General features: G+C 44.5%; 1 protein-coding gene across 1 annotated transcript in view; it reads left to right on the forward strand.

The window, feature by feature from the left end:
* LOC123039168 (uncharacterized) overlaps window positions 1-21279 on the forward strand; it is a 34807-nt gene extending 13528 nt beyond the window's left edge. Inside the window, exons 7-8 of the mRNA XM_044462440.1 lie at window positions 20782-20923; window positions 21036-21279. Of these exons, the coding sequence (XP_044318375.1) occupies window positions 20782-20923; window positions 21036-21279 (386 nt within the window). The remainder of the gene's footprint in view (window positions 1-20781; window positions 20924-21035) is intronic.
* Window positions 21280-24705: the final 3426 nt, after the last annotated feature.

Here is a 24705-nt window from a genome sequence, read left to right on the forward strand (position 1 = left end):
TTTTAACTTGAGGGGCAGGTATTTTATGATATGGAGATCATCTCCGCGAGCCATGTGGATGTGAAGCATAAAGTCCTCAATCCAGACCCCATGGTCTGTCATTCCGCCGTATGCCTCTATATTCACGGGTTTAAATCCTTCTGGAAATTCATGATCCAGCACCTCAACGGTGAAGCACAGGGGGTGCGCGGCACCCCTGTATTTGGATGTATCATGGCATGCTGTTGACGGTGGTTGTGTTCGGTGTTGATTCCGAGCTGGTATTCAATCAATATGATCGTTTTGGTGGCTCTGATCCTGCACTGGGGCACGCTTCCTAGATCCATAGATGGACCTGGCCATACCGGATTTTTTGTCCAGGAGCTCACGTAAATTGTGTGCTGACTTGTGTGCGGCATCATTAGCCGCCCTGTCGCGGCCACGGGGTGGTCGGTCCGGCTGATCGGCCGTATTATTTTTCGGCGGAATTGGCTCGATGGCCTCGTCGTCGAATTCGGGCAGCAACTTGCGCTTTGGATAGCTCTTTGTGTGGCGATCTCCACCGTATTTTTCTTCAGTGTCAAGCACTTTGTTCCATCTACGGTTGAGCTTATCCTGTGCGGCCTTAAGCCTTTGCTTCTGTTTCTTCAAGCTCCTTGCGGTGGCAATAAGCCTTCTTTGGAGGTTCTCTTGCTCCAAGTGTTTTTCCGACATGATGAGTGCATCATCGTCTGGACTGTTCTCCTCTCCGGAGACAGGTTGATGAATCTTACCCTCGGGATTGCCATCATCGGACATTTGCTCCGGACTATGTTCACCGTCCACTGGCTCATCCTGCTCCGTCGCTGGGTCCATGGGGTCGTCGTTTCCTTTGGAGTCGACTGGGGTATTATTCTTTCTTGCGCTGTTATCGCTGTTTTTACTATGACGGGATTTAGAGCGGCGCCTACGTCGTCGCTTTGGTGGCTTATCGAGGGGATTATCCTTTGTTGCGTCCTCGCCATTAATTTCCTTGGGTGTATCCACCATGAATATATCATATGATGAGGTGGCTATCCAGCGCCCCATAGGCGGTGGTTCCTGTTCATCTCTAGCATCGTCGTCCATACCATTGATGTCTTCAGAGTCGAAGTCAAGCGTGTCGGTTAAGTCATCGATAGTGGCTATGAAGTGGGTGGTGGGTGGGGAACGAATTTCTTCGTTGTGCGCTTCCCACTCGAGTCAGACATAGTTCGGCCAAGAGTCCCCTGACAGAGAGAGAGAGAGAGAGACCTTAATGAATTTAGCATGTCACCCAGGGGCGAGTGCTGAAAGATATCTGCGGAGGTGAACTCCATGACCGGTGCCCAATCAGATTCGATAGGCACGGACGTACGCGGTTCGGATCCTATGGTAGGAGACGAGTCCGAGGGTCCGATGACACAAATATATTTAGAGATGAAGTCTGTGTTCAGCTCCAGCGCCGATGAGTGTGCGGCCTCTTTGGCGGGGTCCATCCACCCGTCCTCAGATGGCACGATCTGCCCCGGATTGATTCTCGCGGCCACCGCAGGCGCGATCCCTCGGACACTGTCCGATGGCAGATCTAAGTCATGCTTGTCGTGACTGTTTGGCGCACCTGACATAGGCTCGGATCTGTCGAAGATCAAGTCTCCGCGGGTGTCGGCAGTATAGTTCAAGCTTCCAAACCTGACCTGATGGCCAGGGGAATAGCTATCGATCTACTCCAGATGGTAAAGCAAGTTGGCCCGCAGTACAAAGTTGCCGAATACGAGGATCTTCCCGGGGAGGAAAACCTCACCCTGGACCGCGTCGTTGAATACGTTTGAAGAAGCCATCAATCTTATCGTGGTGATACAGTGGAACTCTTAATGAAAGCAACAATGTCGGTGTCAAAACCGGCGGATCTCGGATAGGGGTCCCGAACTGTGTGTCTAAGGCTAATGGTAACAGGAGGCGGGGACATGATGTTTACCCAGGTTCGGGCCCTCTTGGTGGAGGTAATACCCTATTTCCTACTTGATTGATCTTGATGATATGAGTATTACAAGAGTTGGTCTACCACGAGATCGTAGAGGCTAAACCCTAGAAGCTAGCCTATGATTATGATTGTTGTCGTCCTACGGACTAAACCCCCCGGTTTATATAGACACCGGAGGGGGCTAGGGTTACACCGAGTCTTTTATAGAGAATGAGATTTATATCTGAATTGCCAAGCTTGCCTTCCATGCAAAGGAGTGTCCCATCCGTACACGGGACGAAGTCTTCAATCTTGTATCTTCATAGTCCAATAGTCCTGCCAAAGTATATAGTCCGGCTGTTCGAGGACCCCCTAATCCTGGACTCCCTCACCCCCCTCCCTAGTCCAATTCAGACCGGTCCATGGGGAGGGGTGTGGCCACCCTTGAGTCCTTTTCTCTTGTTTCCTGTATGGCCCATTAAGGCCCAATACGAATTCTCGTAACTCTCCGGTACTCTGAAAAATACTCGAATCACTCGGAACCTTTCCGATGTCCGAATATAGCCTTCCAATATATCGATATTTATGGCTCGATCATTTCGAGACTCCTCGTCATGTCCCCGATCTCATCCGGGACTCCGAAAAAACTTCGGTTATCAAATCACATAACTCATAATATAAATCATCACCGAACGTTAAGCGTGCGGACCCTACGGGTTCGAGAACTATGTAGACATGACCGAGACACATCTCCGGTCAGTAACCAATAGCGGAACCTGGATGCTCATATTGGCTCCTACATATTCTACGTAGATCATTATCGGTCAAACCGCATAACAACATACGTTGTTCCCTTTGTTATCGGCATGTTACTTGCCCGAGATTCGATCGTCGGTATCACCATACCTAGTTCAATCTCGTTACTGGCAAGTCTCTTTACTCATTCCATAGTACATCATCCCGCAACTAACTCATTAGTCACATTGCTTGCAAGGCTTATAGTGATGTGCATTACCGAGAGGGCCCAGAGATACCTCTCGGACAATCGGAGTGACAAATCATAATCTCGATCTATGCCAACTCAACAAGTATCATCGGAGACACCTGTTGAGCACTTTTATAATCACCCAGTTACGTTGTGACGTTTGGTAGCACACAAAGTGTTCCACCGGTATTCGGGAGTTGCATAATCTCATAGTCATAGGAACATGTATAAGTTATGAAGAAAGCAATAGCAACATACTAAACGATCAGGTGCTAAGCTAACGGAATGGGTCAAGTCAATCACATCATTCTCTAATGATGTGATCCCGTTAATCAAATGACAACTCATGTCTATGGTTAGGAAACACAACCATCTTTGATTCAATGAGCTAGTCAAGTAGAGGCATACTAGTGACATTATGTTTGTCTATGTATTCACACATGTACTAAGTTTCCGGTTAATACAATTCTAGCATGAATAATAAACATTTATCATGATATAAGGAAATATAAACAACAACTTTATTATTGCCTCTAGGGCATATTTCCTTCAAAAACTGTTGCTGCACCGTCCAGTGTTCCCACCAGCTCTGATGCAAGCAGCGTACCATCTCCGCCGGTTGCAGATGTGCAGGCTACAACAACACGCATCCGTACATCTAGGAGTGATGAGTTAGTATCTGCCAGGACTGCTGAGATATTGCCCACTCTGCTGGCAATGAGGGATGCTGTTGTGACCCCTGCCACCCTATCAGCAAGTGTTGAAGTGGATGCTCCCGATATGAACCTAGGCAAGGAAGATTCCCGCTCATCTGATACGGATTCCAAGCGCGTGGCTGCTTCAATGAAAGATTCCAGTTTGACTCCACTCCTCCACGGACTGTTGTCCTACGTCGTACTCCATCTCTTGAAGACTCCGAATATTCTTCCTCCGCGGCAACGGTAAATGCCAGAGTGATCGATGATGAAGATGATGCTACTTCACCACCTCCTACTACTACGCGCATCGACACTGCACCGAGTTCGTCTGCACCGCCAAATGACAACGATAACCCTGCTGCTTCAACTACTCCTCATGAAGACGAGTAGATGCTCTATGTCTTCAAACCTTTTTGGTCATTACTGACAAAAGGGGGAGAAGCGTATGAGTTTGATAGTCTTCAAGCGGGTTCATATGGGCGGTTGCATTATATCTTGCCTCGTGCTTACAACTCTTGCTTTTTAAAACATTTGGTTCTTTGAGTTGTAACACCTAAACTTGATGGTCGTCTGCTACTTACTTAAATTCCGCATGTGCGATGATAACTGCCTCACTTAGATCATCTTGCAGACGTCCATTTTTCATTATGCATGTCATTCTACTTGCTATATCAGTTCATGCATGATGAATTATCTTCATAAGTTGAAGAGGATCTCCACAAGTACAACCTGCCATGTGCATTTGAATTCCAAAAGCAAAATTACTTATATGCACATCTTCAGGGGGAGCCCTTGCTACTTATGAAGAGAATTACCTATCCTTTACAATTTCACATACTTAATCCCCATTGAAAACTTCAACCAGTTTGTCATCAATCACCAAAAAGGGGGAGATTGTAAGTGCATCTAGTGCCACCCCTAGTTGGTTTTGGAGTATTGACGACAAAGTTGGTTGAGGGACTAATGTGTTTGTGAGAATTGCAGGATAACGCAGGTAGTGTCCCTCATTGATTCGGTTTACCTACCGGAGATGACCCCTAAAAATGTATGAAGACATTGAAGACAATGGTGGTATGAGAAGATATTCATATTGAAGACTATGACATGAGAAGACATTGCGTGAAGACTATGGAGCGCGAAGACTATGTGGCTTCGTTGTTTCCTTTCTTCTTTGTTGAGTCATAGGAACCACCGTACTGTTAAGTGGGGTCCAAGTGAACTAAGTCAGAGTGACTGAAGTGATGCTCAACCCAAATCCTATGTCTTCGAGCGAAGACAATGAGAGCAAATCTTATCCAGAGCTAGATGAGTCAGCTTTACTTGTAGCCCAAGTAAAGTTGCCGTGTGTGTTTGAAATCTGACCGTTGGAACACGTGTCAGTTCCTTAGTGACCCAGGGTCATTTCAGACAAATCAGGTTGGGTTGCCTAGTTGCTATAAATAGCCCACCCCCTACACCATAAATTGGTGGCTGCTTAGAGTTAGTTTACGACTTTTGTCGTTTGAGAGCAACCCACCTCGAAGCCATTGAGAGAGAGAAATCCTTGCGAGGACAAAGCCCAAACACCCAGAGCCAAAGAGTGTTAGGCATCACTAAAGTCTTTCTGTCTGTGTGACCTGAAGACTTATTACACTTGAGGATTGTGTATCCTCCAGCCGGTTAGGCGTCGCATTCTGAGCATCCAAGAGTCATTGTGGATTGCCGGGTGAACGGAGTTTGTGAAGGTTCGGAAGTCTACCTTGAAGACTTACCAGAGTGATTGGGCGAGGACTAAGTGTCCTTAGCTCAAGGGGAATAAGGTGAAGACACGGTCTTCTGAGTTGAATCTCAGCCTCCCTAACCAGACGTATAGTTGTCACAGCAACTGGAACTGGTCCAACAAATCCTGTGTCTTCAACAAGTGACTGGTTCTATCTCTTCCCTCTTTTACTTTGAGTTTGTCTTCGTGAAGTCATTGCTTATCTGTCTTACCTGGTTGACTTTGTTGCTTGACTACTATTGTTGATTGGCTTCATACTATCTTCCATCCTGATCCTACTACCCAGCTGCTATTAGTCTTCGTACGTTAATGCTATTGCATACTTGACTATGGCTTGCTTGTTGTAGTCTATCTTCCGCTGCATATCAATTAGGTTATTTCTATTGTTTGTCTTCGAAACTTCCATGTTTTGAAGACTTTCATAAAAATCGCCTATTCACCCCCCCTCTAGTCGATAACTAGCACTTTCAATTGGTATCAGAGCGAGGTACTCCCTTGTTTTGTGTGATTCGGTTTAACCACCTGGAGTTTAGCTATGTCGAGTGCAGGGATAATCAAAGTCTCCGCTGCTTGCCCCGTGTTCGATGGAACAGAATATCCCTACTGGAAGAATAAGATGCGCATGCATCTTGAAGCCATTGATGTCGACCTCTGGTATGTCGTCAAGAATGGCATTCCCAAAACTGGTGAAGGTGTCACCCCTACTGATGTCAAGAAGTTCATTCAACTGGACTCGACTGCAAAGAACATCATCTGTGGTCATCTGACCAAAGGACAGTATGGCCGTGTGAGTGCTCTGGAAACGTCAAAGCTAGTATGGGACTGGCTGTCCAAGGTCAATGAAGGCGTATCTACACAGAGAGACCAGAGAATCAGTGTTCTTCGCAATCTCTTCAATCGCTTCAAGAGAAACTACAATGAAAATGTCCAGCTCACGTTTGATCGCCTCATTGACATCACAAATGAGCTTCAGGCTCTCGGCGCCACTGAGATCACCAAGCATGAAATTGTCAAGACACTGCCGAGATCACTTGACACCTCCTTTGACACCCTTGCCCTCATGATACAAGAATGTCCTGACTTCAAGACACTCGATCCGTCTGATATACTTGAGAGGCTCAATACACATGAGTTCCAGCTTTCTGAGAAAAGAGATATCTATGGCCCCAACTATGGCCGAACTCGTGCTTTGAAGGCAAAAGTTGTTTCCTCATCTGAAGAAGAAGAATCTGACTGCGGTTCTGACGATCCTGAAGACATTGGAAGGGAGCTTGCTATGCTTGTGAAAAAGTTCCAGAAATTCACCAAGAAGAAGGGCTTCAGAAAGTCTTCACGATCCAGTTCAAGAAATGATGAAGCTTCCACTCAAGACAACAAGAAGAGAACATGTCACAAGTGTAAGAAGCCTGGGCACTACATCTCTGAGTGTCCTCAGTGGGACAACGAGAAGAAAAAGAAGAAGAGCAAGGAATATGACTCTGATGACAAGAAGAAGAAGAAATCATCAAAGTCCTCTTCCAAGTCCACATCAAAATCCTCATTTCACAAGAAGAGCTCATCTAGCAAGGCTCGTGCTTTTGTTGGCAAGGAAATGGATTTAGAAGAGGAGTCTGCTTCTGAGGAGGCAGAGGTGGAATCTGAAGCTGAGTCCGACTCTGGCGTTGCAAGTCTGGCGCTGGCCACAGCCTACGTCGCAAAGTCCATCTTCAACACTGAAGACAATGATTCCCACACCAACGCTGATGATGACAAGGACGATCCTGCTCCCACCTACTGCTTCATGGCATGCGGTGCCAAGGTAAAATCACGCGATGCTTACTTTCAAACATCAAGTGAAGATGACTCTGATTGTGAATCTAAACCCAGCTACAAAACACTTGCTAAAATTGCTACTGAACAACAAAGGGCCATGGAACATACTCAAAAATTGTTAGACAAAAGCGATGACCTGTTGGACGCGGAAATGACACGTTCACAGTCCTTAGTAGAAGACATAAAAAATCTTCATGCTAAGTACCAAGAACTTGAAAGTCTTCATGAGACGCTCTCAACCACATATGAAAAGCTCTCCTATGATTATCTTCAAAGGAAACAAGAGCTTGAGAAATTGAAAGCAACTCATGAAGACCTTCAAACAGAGAATGAGTCACTTCGCGCTCAATAGATCAGTCCCGCTCAGGATGGATTTGAACCACCATGCTTAAAATGCATTGAGCGTGATAACGCTACATCTGTTGCTGAATGTTCCACTGCTCCTGCTGTTCCATTGTCTTCAACTACTGATGTGGTTACTAACCCCTCTGCGGAGGATACCACTAGTATTGCTGATGAAAATGCTAGGTTGAAGACATTGCTTGAAACAGGGATGTACAAAAGTCTGAAAGGGCATCAGACACTCTGCGATGTCCTCAAAAAGCAGATTCTGAACCGAAACCCTAGGAAAGAGGGTGTTGGGTTCGAGAGGAAAATGAATGCTGATGGTTCCTACTGGAAGCCTGAGCAGTATCCCAAAACCATATGGGTTGCTGCAAAGGAACCTTCAGTGGATCCATCCACTTTATCTGGATTTACCTGTGCTAATCCTATTATCATTGATGAATCCTTTGATGCAAACTATAAACTGTTCAAAAATCAGAATGGTGAAGTGTTTGCCAGGTATATTGGTACTAACTGCAGGAATGGACCTCCTATGAAGAAGATCTGGGTTCCCAAAAGCTGTCTTGAAAATCTTCCAGTGAATGTCATCATGACACCACCAGGGAAGAAGACAAACCCGAGACCAAAGGCATCATATGGTCCAACGGCTACTTATGAACACATGACTCACTTGAGTCACCCTAATGCCAATGTTTTGCAGGGAAATCATACTCAGACTCATGAATATGAGCATGTGCCTTCAAACCACCATGTTCATAGAACCAAGAACTTTTTTGCTTATTCACATGAGTATCATTCATTTCCTGCAAGGCTATTTGCTAGGGCTTCAAAGCCGAAATTCTCAGATGCTGCACTTAGACTCATTGCTTCTAAGCCACCCCTGAAAATGTGGGTGGTGAAGAAGAATTAACTCTTTTTTGCAGAATGTGGTCTCCAGCCAACAATTAATGGCGTCCAATATTATTGCTGGGGACCTAAAACATAAAGGGACGCATGATAAAATGACTTACTATGTATTCCACATATGAATCTCTTATCTGTCATACTGTGTGTTCTAATCTTGATCTTGCCGTGATAATCCTAGTATGCATAAAATGCTTATACTTCACAACATACCTTGTGAAGCCTATCCTCCTAACTGCACTGTAGGGCATGTCACCAAAAGCTTCAGAATGGATTATTGACAGCGGATGCACTAATCATATGACTGGTGATCCAAGTCTTCTCATGGACTCAAACTTACGTCCATCCGACAAGAGTCAAATCACATTTGCTGACACTGGTAAAAGCAAAATATTGGGTCTAGGTAGAGTTGCAATCTCTAGGGATCAACGCATGGATAAAGTGATGCTTGTTGAATCCCTTGGGTTCAACTTAATGTCTGTCTCAATGCTTTGTGACTTAAACATGATTGTGCTATTTGGAAAATATCGCTGCCTTGTACTAATGGAATCTGACAAATCTCTAGTCTTTGAAGGATATAGGAAAGATGATCTATACGTGGTAGATTTCTCAGCAGGCCCACAACTTGCCGTATGTCTTCTCACAAAAGCTTCAGAGTGCTGGCTCTGGCATCGAAGGCTAGGACATGCTGGCATGAGGAACTTACACTCACTTGTCAAGAAGAAGCATGTCATTGGCATCGAAGATGTCAAGTTCAAGAAGGATCATCTGTGTGGTGCCTGTGAAGCTGGAAAGATGACAAGGGCAAAGCACCCCTCGAAGACAATCATGACAACATCTCAACCCTTCGAGCTGCTACACATGGATTTATTTGGACCTACCCACTACTCCACCCTCACAACAACGGCGTGTCTCTATGGCTTCGTGATCGTTGATGACTACTCAAGATATACATGGGTGCACATAATTCTCTACAAGACTGAAGTACAAGATGTCTTCAGACGATTCGCCAATCGAGCAATGAACAATTATGGCGTCAAGATCAAGCATATCAGAAGTGATAACGGCACTGAATTCAAGAACACCGGCCTTGATCTGTATCTGGATACAATGGGAATCACTCATGAGTTCTCTGCTCCATACACACCTCAACAAAATGGCATCGTTGAGCGCAAAAACAGAACCCTCATTGAGATGGCTCGAACAATGCTAGATGAATACAAGACACCAAGAAAGTTCTGGCCTGAAGCTATTGATACAGCCTGTCACATCATCAACCGTGTTTACATCCACAAGCTTCTGAACAAAACATCCTATGAGCTCCTTACTGGCAAGAAGCCAAATGTCAGTTACTTCAGAGTATTTGGAGCTAGGTGCTGGATCAAGGATCCCCATCACAAGTCAAAATTTGAACCCAAAGCTCACGAAGGCTTCATGCTTGGCTATGGAAAGGATTCGCACTCTTATAGAGTCTTCAACCTCTTCCACTACAAAATCGTTGAAACAGTGGATGTGCGATTTGATGAAACCAATGGTTCACAAAGAGAAATTCTACCAAGTACACTAGATGAAGCTCCTCCAAGCGAATCTATCAAGCTGATGGGAACTGGTGAAATTATGCCTTCTGAAGCACAGCCTGAAGAGGAACTTATCATCTCTGCACCAAATCAACTTGAAGACACTGCTCAGACCGAAGGCAATACCTCCAATGATGACAATGTTCAGCATGAGCAAAGTCTTCATCCAGTTCATCCTCGTGTTGCAAATGAAGTACAAATTGAGAAGATAATTGACAGCATCAACACGCCTGGTCCGCTTACTCGCTCAAGAGCAACACAGTTAGCAAACTTCTGTGGGCACTTCTCATTTGTGTCAATATCAGAACCTAAGAAAGTTGCTGAAGCTTTTATGGAACCCGAATGGATTCAAGCCATGCAAGAAGAACTTCAACAGTTCAAGCTGAATAATGTTTGGGAACTGGTCAAGCGCCCTGACCCTCGCAAGCATAACATTATTGGAACAAAATGGATATATCGAAACAAGCAAGATGAGCATGGTCAAGTCGTCAGAAACAAAGCACGTCTTGTGGCTCAACGATATACTCAAGTTGAAGGAATTGATTTCGATGAAACATTTGCTCCTGTGGCTAGACTTGAAGCAATTTGCATACTGCTAGCCTACGCTAATCATCACAACATCTTGCTATATCAAATGGATGTAAAGAGTGCATTTCTCAATGGCAAGATTGAAGAAGAAGTATATGTCGCTCAACCACCTGGCTTTGAAGATCCAAAACATCCTGATATGGTGTACAAGCTAACAAAGCACTATATGGCCTCAAACAAGCTCCTCGCGCATGGTATGATACGATCAAAGACTTCCTGAAGAGCAAAGGCTTCAAACCAGGATCCCTCGATCCCACTCTCTTCACGAAGACATATGATGGCGAACTGTTTGTGTGCCAAATATATGTGGATGACATTATCTTCGGCTGCACCAACCAGAAGTATAGTGATGAGTTTGGATACATGATGCAAGAGCAATATCAGATGTCCATGATGGGAGGGCTAAAATTCTTCCTTGGTCTTCAAATTTGTCAGCAACGAAATGGCATCTTCATATCTCAAGAAAAATACCTCAAAGATTGTCTGAAGAAGTTTGGAATGGAAGACTACAAAGGCTACACGACGCCAATGCCTGCCAAACACCATCTTGGTCCCGACGACAATGGTAAAGAGTTCGATCAAAAGGTATACCGCTCCATGATTGGTTCTTTGCTTTATTTATGTGCATCTAGGCCAGATATTATGCTTAGTGTTTGCATGTGTGGTCGATTCCAAGTGGCACCAAAGGAATCGCATCACTTAGCTGTGAAGAGAATTCTTCGATATTTGGCTTACACCCCAACACTCGGATTATGGTATCCAAAGGGCTCAAGGTTTGACCTCGTTGGATTCTCGGATGCTGATTATGCTGGTGACAAGGTGGATCGCAAGTCAACATCAGGAACATGTCACTTTCTGGGACGATCACTTGTCTGTTGGTCTTCAAAGAAGCAGAACTGTGTATCACTCTCAACTGCTGAATCTGAATACATTGCTGCTGGATCCTGTTGTGCTTAGCTTCTATGGATGAAGCAAACTCTCAAGGATTATGGCATCAACCTGAACCAAGTACCTCTCTTCTGCGACAACGAGAGTGCCATCAAGATACCAACAATCTAGTCCAACACTCGAAGACAAAGCACATTGAAATTTGTCGTCACTTTCTCAGAGATCATGTTATGAAGAAAGATATAGATATCATGCATGTCAACACTGAAGAGCAACTGACAGATATCTTCACAAAGCCCTTGGATGAGAAAAGGTTTTGCAAGTTACGGTGTGAGCTAAATATCTTGGAATCCTCGAATGTCCTGTGATCAGGCACACATCCTAACACTTATGCATGTTGATGACTTAGATGTGCAACAGACAAAGTAATGTATATCTTCAATCAATGAAGATTTACACTCTGAGTGTGAATACATTAACATGGAATTTGACTTCGGAGCGCCACGATAATTGTGCGCCGTGTCTGGGTCTAATACTTCCTATACGGTGGGTAACACCACCACCAACTTTCTCTGTTTGAAGTGTTTCACTCATGGTGTTATATTGCAATAATTTTGCATTTGGTTTGTCTTCTGTTTCAATTTATCTTCATGATCTTCTACACTATGATAATTTGATTGCTTTCTGATATATATATATATATACTAGTGTTCTGTCCTATACAACATTCACTTATAGCTATGTCTTCAAGATTGGATCTTTTGTACTAAGTGAATGTGATCGGACCCTAACCTCTCTATGCTTCCTATCTCAAAATCTATCTGTCCAAATCATATGCATTCTATTGAAACTGTCGAATGTCTTCTTTGTGTCCTAGTCAGCAGAAGGCAAAGAGACAAACATTAAATCTGTTTCAAATGACTTATCTTTATCATTGAAATACGGAGAAGCCGGAACAACTCTCCGACATGCCTGGCGGGTGTGGGAACGTGGGACAATTCTAAGTATGTTGCATGCTTTCCACGTACCCCTCAGATGTGAACCGCCAGGGGCACCAGCGTAAATGCGTTGTGTCTCTCACCTACTTATAAATACTTGTCCCCTGCGGTAAACAAATCCTTCTTCCACCTATCCACCTCCGTGAAAACTCTAGTGCCACCGCTAGCTCGCGACGACGCCGGCGATGAAGCGCTTAGCTGCCGCGACTTCTTCGACGCCGTCCTCACGCCGGCCGTGGACATTGTCCTCTCCGCCGTCGCCGTAGGTGTCCTCCATCGCCAAGTTAGGGCACGGTGGGCTGAACTGCTCCGTCTCCTATTCTTCCCATCTAGCAGTTCTTCGTGCGGTAATTATAACTCTATTTTTACCACCTTTTTGATCTTCAAGATTCATCCTGTTTACCAAAAGTAGTTTCTGCATATTCAAAGTTAGATCTATTCTCTCTGCATCTCATACTGCCGAGTCAATTCAATTAGATTTCCTGTCTAGTTTGGTTCCTCACTTGTACTCATTCACGGATTGGTACAAATCTGGAACCAACTCCCCTATATAAGTGAATGTCTTCGCATCATGAGGTCAATATCTTCAAACTGATTTATCTTCAAAATCTTCTGAGAATGCATATGACCTCTTCCCCTTCCCTCACATCTTTAATGCTGTCACAGGTACATGTCCGTGGGAGAATCCCTTGGTTCTCATAGTCTGCATTCGTTTGCAGAATACTTACAACATCATATCAATTCTCCTAAAGCCAGTTCCTGCTTGACCAGCAAGCGTAAATCTCTGAAGCCTCTGAACATATTGAAGCCATTCAGCTTGAAGTTCATGGCTGCAGAAAAATCAGCAAGGAAGGGTGGCAGAGAGCGTCGAGGGGGAACATCAAGGGATCTGCCCAATGATCTGGCAGAAATGTATAAAACAGATCCTGAAGAAGATTACAATCAGCAAGACTCGAATCCAATGGATTCGACGCTATTGGGCTGAACAGTGGTACAAGTACAAGTTCGTCACCCAGGAGTACGCAAAGAAAACTACTATCAAGAGTCCTTGGGGTGATATTCTCTATCGAGGCCTTCCCCCCAAGAACAAAGCTGAAGCCATTGCACAAGAATTCTATCCTTGCATGGTCCGTGGACCACAACCTGAAGAAGCCGACCCATCATCATTGCTCTGGTGTCGTGACGACAATCTCTTCAAGCGCAACCTCCAGTTTGCTAAGGCTTCGGCAAAGGAAAACAAGAAGTCTGGGGATTAGACTTCAACCCTGGCCCCTCTGCTCCCCGTGATGATGGCACACGTGAAGCTGAAGAAAACAGAATTGGCCCCTTTGCAAACATTGATGGCCTCATCTCCTACATCTTGGTACAAGGCGCCAAAGTGGATCATTCTAATCATGATGCTGATTCTGATGAAGCCCCAGCTCCTACTCCAAGGCCGCAGAAGCCAAAGAAGATTAAGGCTTCATCATCAGCCGCACCTCCAAAAGCTTCTCGTGTGAAGCCATTGGCCACTGCACCTCCTGAAGCCAGTGTGCAGTCTGAAGATCAATCCCGTATCTCCAAGAAGACAGAGAAGAAAAAGCAACTTGTCAGGCGTACTAATCAAGCTCTGACTCCTGCTGCTATTCTGCGTGAAGAGCCCATTGATCTGTCCAGTGATGAAGATCTTGCTGATGATGCTCTTGAGCAGCTGATAAAGAGCAAGGAAGAAGCAAAAATCTTCAACAACTTGCCTCTCTTTGATGTGGCAATTCTCCATAACTTCATTGATGAATGGTTTGACACACCAAATCTAAGCTTTGAAGATTTACAGCTTCTCATTAGCCTCAGTGTCGCCTTCAATGGTGCCATTGCTTCTCAGCTGGCTCTTGCTCAGCGAATTGTTGAGCTCAAGAACAAGATTGATTATGAGAAGGCTCAATTCAAGAAGCATGTGGCCAAGCTCAGTGTTCAAGATGTCAGAAACTTCAAGGTCATGTTGCATGAGCTTAAAGAAGCATTTCTGAAGAAGCGCCAAGAAGCTCAAGGCTCTTGTGAGCGCATGAAGCGTTTGGCTGATAACTGTGTGCTTGCCTACAATGAGGCTGAGAAGCGCAAGTCACTTGGCCGTCCTGGCATTGACCCCAGGATGGCTGCAAAGAAAAAGAAGAAGCTTCCTGCTGACCAGCCTGCACCTTCAAGCCAAGAAGCCCCACGCATTATCTTCCCGAGCAGCATGACTGGCTCGAAGCAAAAGGTCACCACAACCGCTTCAGAACATAAGAAGACGAGGGCTGCCGAGGCTGAAGCCAGAAAGAGAAAGAATACTGTGGTTCGTCCAAGACCAAGAAGAATCGGGCTGCTCCCACAGAGCCCCTTGTTGTTGAACCCATCTCTGTGGTTCGTCCTGCATCCACTACCCAAGAACTTCGCATGACTGTTCATGAGCCTGCTTCCATAGAGGCTCCTGAAGCTGAAGATATACCAGCAGCTAAACCCACCGCTGCTGAAGACATTGGTCATCACGACAATGTTGAAGATGATGAAGTTCTTCCTCAGATCGAATATAATGTGGTATCATCGCCTGTTCGTACGAACAGCGAAATCATCAGCATTGGTCGTCCTCTGACGCCAATTGCTCAGGATGCTTCATGGGCTGATCGCCTGCAAGAACAAGATTTCCCAAGTACTCCCCAACAACAACAACCAGCTACACCACCCGTGCAAGAAGAACAAGAAGACTTTGAGGCCCAGCCAACTCCATCTCCAAAGGCGTTGCCAGCACTTCGCAGGCTTCGCAAAGGACCAAGGCCTCAAGTCCCTCTTACGAGCGTTCCAGAAGGAGAAGTGCATCATCAACCAGTTGCTGAAGCCACTCCTGTTGTGTATGTCTCTATGTCTGAAGCACCAGCTGCTGAAGACAATCCGGCTGCATCAGCCGATGAAGAACGTCAAGAAGAACGTGTTCCTACTCCCCCCATGCCTGAAGAAACAGTTCATAAAGTGAACGTGTCTGTGCCCGACCCTCCTGTTCATCAAGAGGAGGTTGAAAATGTTGAAGCTGCCACCACCAACGCAAGTGAAGCCGATGATGTTGTCATGGCTAAAGCTAATGTGGAGCTTGAACCAACCAGTGTGCCTGAAGCTAATGAGGCCACTGCACCTGAAGCTAATGAGGCAACTTCTCCTGAAGCACCTATTGTGCAGCCTGAAGCCTCAGCTGCTGCCACTGCTCATGTTCTGCCCCCAAGGCCCTATACAATTGAGCAAGCATACAACCATGGCGAGCTAATCACAGTAAGATGGCCCGTTCTGGTCCCTCCGCCTATTGTCTCTGGTCCTCAATTTGACTATCACATAGAGCATAGGCCTCAGGTCCAGAAGCCCAAGCCAAGACTGCCAAGGTTTCCTGGTACTGCCACCGCTGTCGGGTCTTTCAATGCACATGGCTTCAAGAGCCACAACACATTCTTTGACAGCTTGAAGAACCCCTACACGAAACCAAGAATATCATCAGATCGGTTCTAGAGTCATCAGATGCGAAGCTATTACTCCTGTGTTCTGTATGATCAAGGGCGCATTTTCCCTCATATGCGCCTCGACACTGAAGCCAATACTGGACTACCCTGCTTAGAAGAAGCACTTGATTGCTTTCGTGATGCTGGGCTGCTCAGTTTTGTCACAGATAAAGAACACTGGAATGAAGAGCTATTGCTTCAATTCTATGCTACTCTGCACATTCGCGGCTACAACAGAGATACGAAGACATGGGTTCTCGAGTGGATGACCAGAAATGTTCATCATGAAGCCAAAGCTATGGATATCATCAAGCTTGCTGGACTATCCACTCCTGGAGAACTCTATGAACCTGGTTGTCAAAATCACCGCAATGCACTGGAAAGCATCTTTCATAAGCCTGAACCCAATATGAGTCAGATGTTGAGCATGATGAAGCCGTTGCCACGTGATGCTGAATATCCAACAGAGTTCTTTGTTGAAGACCTTGAGTATCTGCCACGCACCATATATCACATCATCAGGCAAACTCTATGGCCTATCAAAGGACATTCATCAGCGGCAATGCTTGAAGGAGCTATGAAGACTTTGGTCTTCTACATTTTCAATGGCATCAGCTTCAATGCACAAGATTTCTTCATCAGACAACTGGCTGCATCTGGATCTGATCTGTTTGGTCTGAAGTTTTATGCTCCATGGGTCATGCGCCTCATAAAGCGACACTCATCTGTCAACTATCAACCATCTGCTCGCAATCATGTGATATTCCTACCGGAGGTTGATATGTCAGTTGAAGCTATATACCCTGACCCTGCCAAGAAGCCTCTTTGTCTTCAGACTGCCGAGCACCAAAGCTTCACTCAACCCATTGAAGGTGTTCAAGCAGCGACATGAATCTATCCATTGGCTGGAAATACTCATCTGCCTCATCGAGCACCTACTGAAGCCACTGAAAGCACCATTGCACAAAGGCCTCGGAAGCGTTCTCGCGTTCTCAATGACCGAGAACTTCTTGTGGCCCTTCATCAGAAACAGGATAAGCATCATTTCTGGCTCAAGAGACAGATGCAAAGCATCTTGGTGGATGTCAATCACATTCGCAACCTTGCCACCAAAAATGCCTTTGTTGTTCATGGAACTTGCCGGTGATCATGGAAGAGTTTGACCCTACTCAGTGTTGAAGCTGATCTTCAAGACAATGGCTTCAATGAAAGACAATGACTCCACTCCTCCATGGACTGCTATCCTACATCGTACTCCATCTCTTGAAGACTCCGAATATTCTTCCTCCGCGGCAACGGTAAATGCCAGAGTGATCGATGATGAAGATGATGCTACTTCACCACCTCCTACTACTGCCGCATCGACACTGCACCGAGTTCGTCTGCACCGCCAAACGACAACGACAACCCTGCTGCTTCAACTACTCCTCATGAAGACGAGTAGATGCTCTATGTCTTCAAACCTTTTTGGTCATTAATGACAAAAGGGGGAGAAGCGTATGAGTTTGATAGTATTCAAGCGGGTTCATATGGGCGGTTGCATTATATCTTGCCTCGTGCTTACAACTCTTGCTTTTTAAAACATTTGGTTCTTTGAGTTGTAACACCTAAACTTGATGGTCGTCTGCTACTTACTTAAAATCCGCATGTGCGATGATAACTTCCGCACTTAGATCATCTTGCAGACGTCCATTTTTCATTATGCATGTCATTCTACTTGCTATATCAGTTCATGCATGATGAATTATCTTCATAAGTTGAAGTGGATCTCCACAAGTACAACCTGCCATGTGCATTTGCATTCCAAAAGCAAAATTACTTATATGCACATCTTCAGGGGGAGCCCTTGCTACTTATGAAGACAATTACCTATCCTTTACAATTTCACATACTTAATCCCCGTTGAAAACTTCAACTAGTTTGTCATCAATCACCAAAAAGGGGGAGATTGTAAGTGCATCTAGTGCCACCCCTAGTTGGTTTTGGAGTATTGATGACAAAGTTGGTTGAGGGACTAATGCGTTTGTGAGAATTGCAGGATAATGCAGGTAGTGTCCCTCATTGATTCGGTTTACCTACCGGAGATGACCCCTAAAAATGTATGAAGACATTGAAGACAATGGTGGTATGAGAAGATATTCATATTGAAGACTATGACATGAGAAGACATTGCGTGAAGACTATGGAGCGCGAAGACTATGTGGCTTCGTTGTTTCCTTTCTTCTTTGTTGAGTCATAGGAATCACCGTACTATTAAGTGGGGTCCAAGTGAACTAAGTCAGAGTGACTGAAGTGATGCTCAACCCAAATCCTATGTCTTCGAGCGAAGACAATGAGAGCAAATCTTATCCAGAGCTGGATGAGTCAGTTTTACTTGTAGCCCAAGTAAAGTTGCCGTGTGTGTTTGAAATTTGACCGTTGGAACACGTGTCAGTTCCTTAGTGACCCAGGGTCATTTCGGACAAATCAGGTCGGGTTGCCTACTGGCTATAAATAGCCCACCCCCTACACTATAAATTGGTGGCTGCTCAGAGTTAGTTTACGGCTTTTGTCGTTTGAGAGCAACCCACCTCGAAGCATTTGAGAGAGAGAAATCCTTGCGAGGACAAAGCCCAAACACCCAGAGCCAACGAGTGTTAGGCATCACTGAAGTCTTTCTGTCTCTGTGACCTGAAGACTTATTACACTTGAGGACTGTGTATCCTCCAGCCGGTTAGGTGTCGCGTTCTGAGCATCCAAGAGTCATTGTGGATTGCCGGGTGAATGAAGTCTGTGAAGGTTCGGAAGTCTACCTTGAAGACTTACCAGAGTGATTGGGCGAGGACTAAGTGTCCTTAGCTCAAGGGGAATAAGGTGAAGAGACGGTCTTCTGAGTTGAATCTTAGCCTCCCTAACCAGACGTATAGTTGTCACAGCAACTGGAACTAGTCCAACAAATCCTATGTCTTCAACAAGTGACTGGTTCTATCTCTTCCCTCCTTTACTTTGAGTTTGTCTTCGTGAAGTCATTGCTTATCTGTCTTACCAGGTTGACTTCATTGCTTGACTACTATTGTTGATTGGCTTCATACTATCTTCCATCCTGATCCTACTACCTAGCTGCTATTAGTCTTCGTACGTTAATGCTATTGCATACTTGACTATGGCTTGCTTGTTGTAGTCTATCTTCCGCTGCATATCAATTAGGCTATTTCTATTGTTTGTCTTCGAAACTTCCATGTTTTGAAGACTTTCATAAAAATCTCCTATTCACCCCCACTCTAGTCGATAACTAGCACTTTCAGTTGCAACATGGAAACTTCAGTTCAACGTACTTGGCAACTGCAGTTGTTTCCACATGGCAACTGCAGTTGCTGCCACATGGCAACTGTAGTTGTTGCCATATGGCAACTACAGTGCACTACACAAGGCAACTGGTGTTGTCTGTACATGGCAACTCACTATTTTGTTTGCACCTACATTTCATATTCTGCATCCTTCTTTTCATAATAACTTGTTTGTTTCCAAGTATCCTAACCCACTGTTTCGATCCTTGCAGCCACCCCTGATGAGATTTTGGCGTCACTTGATGCCTCTTACCGCAAGATTGAGGATGAAGCATTGAATAGGAGGTTCTCACGGGGTCAGGGGCAATCAAGTTCTAACGCGCCTGCTAAGTCGGTATCCCAAGATACCATTAGAAGTGCCACCCCTGGATCTATGAGGCAACATAGGGTAGTTCACGCACCTCCCGTGGATGACTATGAGCCCAAAGTCAAGGCCACAAAGGAGCAGAACCAGCTGTATGATATTGTCAAACGTTTTGGGAACACGAGGGCCAGCAGTAAGCACATGAAGGAGTTGAAAGTGTAACGTCCACACCACAAATCCCCTCACTTTCTTTTCTCTTACTTATGCTTTCCTTTTTTCTATTCCAGCCATGCTTTGTTTATGTTTTTATTTTTTATTTTAATTAGTAACCATGATTCTTTCATGTTATATCATTTTCATACAGATCATGTTTGGACAGAACCAAAGTCATACAATGTGATGCAACGTACGTTGACCTGGGTGATCTTGCTGAGTCTGTGAGGCCACTTGGAAAAATGTCGAAGAATGTAGTTGTGTGTGGGGTTGACTTCATCAACAGGCATATGGATATGTCTCCCGACAAAACGATCATGCAGTACAATGTGACCTGCAAAATATGTGATGGTGACTTCAACCATAAGATCCTGAGGACGAATTTTGCCCAGCATGGTGATTTCAAGCTCACACTGAAGAAATGCGTGAGTGTTCCTTCTTGTTTTGCACATCTTTTTTCCCATGCTGTGTTTTTGTTAGTAGCAATGCTTCACACTTTGGGCTACATACTGTTTTGTCACAGATGTTTCATGTGGCAACAACTGCCATGCAAACTAAGTTTGACTATTTTTTAGTGCAAATTATGTGGCAACTTGAATTAAAATATTGGGCAACTTTGTTCATACATGGATGCCAACTTATTTTAATTACACATGGCAAAATAAACATTCTCTGTGGGCGAATCTTTGGTCACTTGCTGCTTTGTCATTCATGAACCTCTTACTGCATCCGGCAAAATCATTACATAATCATTTTTCCAACTACATCATTGTTGTTTTTGATGTAAAGTCTGCTTTTTCTTTTTCCTTTTATTTTTATTTGTAGGTACTATTTCCCATGTTCCAGGAGCTTGCACCACATGACCCACATGACAAGTGTGGTCACCACTACGCGATTTGCCTTGACCTGAAGAACCAACGATTTGAGGTGCTCGATTCAATGCATTCAGAAGCTGATACAGACCCTACTACACATGCTGAATTCTTCATCAACAACCTCAAAGAGACATGGACCCGTCACTACGGAAACTCAAGGGTTCAGATCAATCATTTTCCAATCGAGTATGTCGCGACTACGAAGCAAGGAAACCGGTAATTACTAACTTTTTTCATGTGTCCTCCACACCAATCCTAAACTCATGTGCATCAAAGTTTATGATTTTTTCTGTTCTATTGTGTTTACCTTATTCTTTTTCTTTTATAGGCATGACTACAGGTTTCACACGTTGGAATACCTTGCTAAGTGGGAAGGCCAACGGGTCCTTGTCATCACAGCTGCAATGGTCGTTGAGCTTCGCAAAATATACACATGGAACTGGTTGATGAATGAAGATTTCAACAAGCGGGACAACGCCCGAGAGTTCATAGAGGAAGCTGTCAAAAAAGCCAACAAGAATACAAGTGATCACGTGGTGCTCCATACTGCACACCTACCTTACATTCTGTGACTGATGAATGTAAGGTATTAACTTGTTCTCTTAAAACTATGTCCGTGTACTATGTTATGACTGTAACCCTTTCGTAGTCTAGTATTTAGTGGTGGTGTGTGAGTGGCATTGAACATATTTGTAATATATGTGTGGAAGTGAACCTACTTAGGTTTGACGGGAGCTACGTTTATGTTTTAGTACTATTTATGTGTTTGTGGTTGGTACTACCGGTTGGGTGTTCGAATGCGTCTATGATGCCTGAAAACATGGCAAGTATAGTTGATCAGACACGGTTAGTGAAAGTAACCGTTCTGTTTTTTGTTATTTTGGTGCAACTACATTATATATGACATGGCAACTGCACGATATTTGACATGGCAACTAGATAACATATAACATGGCAAACGCGGTTTATCTACCATGGAAAATGCAGTTCATAAAACATGGCAACTGTAGTTTTGTGTCACATGTCAACTAGATAACATTCCACATGGCAACTGCATTTTGATTACACATGGTAACTGTAGGTGATTTCACATGGCAACTATGATGTTTTCATGCTTATAATGTACCTAGTTGCCATTTTTCAATAGATCAGCATGTCAAAAAACAGAAAGAAAATGCGTGGTCTGAAAACAAAAAAATGCGCGATGGCAGATTCAGTAGAAATCACATGGCGGATTCGATGGAAGCTACATGGCAAATTTAGCAGCACATGCGTGGCATACATGCCATTTCTTTCAAATCATGTTGTCCACCAACAGTCATTGTCGAATTTTTAATATCCTGACCATATACCTTACAAAAAAAAGTCACCAGCACATAAGTTACAATCCTCCACAATTGCTTTTATGGATTGCCCGCCCCTTTCTTTGTTTTCTTGTGTTTTGGTTAAATTTCCAACCCCGATTTGTATCTTATCTCTTTTGGATGCCCTTTTGTGATGGAACGGGGAGGGTTCCTGACCTCGGTTTGCGTGCTTACTGTTCCAGACCCTACCTCCGAGTTTTCAGATGATGGACCCATGGACGAAGGCACACTTGAGGTGCGAGGGAACCTGTGTAAGGCCTCTTCAGCCTTCCTCTTTTTGATCTCATGAAGCTCTCTTTTCAAGGCTTTCCCGTGTTTTTCTGCCACCCTCGCTCTCTCATCGCTCTTGCATGCTTCATCTATTAGTTCAACATAGTTCTTGGTCAATACAACATGCCTCACGGCTTCCATGGTTGCCTCTGGTCTCTCGTCATGCACAACCAACACTGCATTTGATGTTTGTGGGCCAAACGCATCGTCAGCGTCCCGAGTCCATCGCCGCCTTATGAAATGGCGGGGCAACCGCATGACCGCGTGCATGTCCATTACTTTCAGTATGTGACAACACACAATCCTGCCATGTTCGAATTTGCAGCATTGGCAGTAGTATTCGTCTTTGCTTATCGTTGCCTTCACATAGTAGTTCCTTCCCTTGTCCGGGTCTTCAGGTTCTGAATCCGACATGCCCAGTAATGAACACACCTTGAACGTATGTTCGTCCACCTGGTAAGCTGTGTACATGCTGGCACGCTTTATTTCTTCCTGGAATCTACATGTTTTTGTGCTTTTGTTAAACTCTTATATGATGTTTTTGTAGCACCTTATGTTGAGGTAGGTTGTAACATAGCAACATGTATATCTAAAACCAATGATGGCATGGAAATCATGTTCTTTTTCCTATGTCTGTTCTTGTTTTTTTTTGTTTCCATATGGCAACTGCATGATATTTTCACATGACAAAAATGCATAACATTTTGAATTGGCAAATGAATTTCATTTAACATGGCAAACGTAGTTTATAAAACATGGCAAATGTAGTTTATAAAACATGGAAACGAAGTTTTGGGCCACATGGCAACTACATATCATTTTCACATGGCATCTACAATTCAACCCACATGGCAACTATAGTTCAACCCACATGGCAACTACAATTCAACCCACATGGCAACTACAGGTCATGCTTACACTGTATTCAATGGCTATTTTCAATAGATCAGCAAGTCAAAACAGATGGCAATTGCATTGCATTCTATATGGCACCTACTATCTTCATGCTTTGTGAAAATAAGAGGGTAGCATAATCGGCTTACTTGTTAAATATCTTGTTGGTATATATCTTGCTCATCCGCCTCTCCATTGGCAAATATGTTAGCAATTTAGGCTGCTTGAGTGCGGTGTTCGCTTCTTGCTGTAGCTCAGATACCAGTATTTTTCTGTTGCAAAGTTGTGTATTGCTTGGCAAACTGCAGCAATGAGTTGCCAGGGCTCATGTATCGCTTCAAAACAGCGTTGAACCCCTCGCTGCGTTGCGTAGTCTGCAGAAATGGGAAGAAGCACTTCATGAAGTAGGCTGGCACCCACTACATTCGCTTCTCCCACAGACCAGTAAGCGTCTCGTTGTCTTGCACTTGGTATGTTTCAATCATAGCTGTCCAACTCCGTTCAAACTCCTCCACCGTCAGGCTGTGGTCCACGCATAACTCGAATGCCTTGTGCAGCTCTGGACGGTCAGCAAAAAATGGTCCTAGGGTCTCCTCAGCCTTTTTAATAATATGCCACCTGCAGTGCCTGTGCACTGCCAACGGAAAGACCTCTCCTATGCCTGTACGAATGCTAAAATCATGGTCTGTTATTATGTTCATCGGAGCAAGTCCATGCATGCACTCCAAGAAGGTTTTGAATAGCCAAGTGTAACCATCCGTATCTTTGTTCCTAACAAGTCCGCAACCGAACTGCAATGACTGATTGTGGTTATTTATTCCTATGAATGGAGCGCAGGGCATCTTGTACATATTAGTGAGATATGTCACGTCGAATGATATGCAATCACAGAAATATTTGTAGGCCCTTCTTGCAGCACCATCCACCCAATACATGTTTCTGACACGGTCCTCATCGTCCAATCTTATCCCGTAGAAGAAATCAGCATCTGCTTTTGCTTTCTCTTCAAAGTAGGCTATCGTGGCTTCTATGTCAGCCAACCTGCTCTCTCTACGGTACTTTTTTTTTGAAGATCAACGACAGTGGGAGAGGCTCCCACTGACTTTTGTATTACTCACAATAGAACAGTTACATGTGTGTTAAGATGGGTTTTAGGCCCCCCGGCCGTAAGGGTTGCACAAAACAAAGACTACTGGCCCAAATTTAAAATGTAATCAGAGAGAAACGATGGAGTTTCTCTGGACAGTTATGTACTACCAGCTCCAACAGATTTTTGAACCTAGCTGGCCATGCCACAAAGGAGTGTGGAATCCCCCTGAAATGTTAGTTATTTCTCTCCATCCATAGGCTCCAAGCAGCAAGCAAAAAAATATCCATGAATAGGGGTCGACGCCAGCTATCTCTCCCCCCATGCAGATGGCTAACCTGTTGGTTCCTCCCGGCCAGGACATCCCAACCTTACTCCAACAT

The sequence above is a fragment of the Triticum aestivum genome, chromosome 2B, assembly GCF_018294505.1.
Source record: "Triticum aestivum cultivar Chinese Spring chromosome 2B, IWGSC CS RefSeq v2.1, whole genome shotgun sequence".
NCBI lineage: Eukaryota > Viridiplantae > Streptophyta > Magnoliopsida > Poales > Poaceae > Triticum > Triticum aestivum.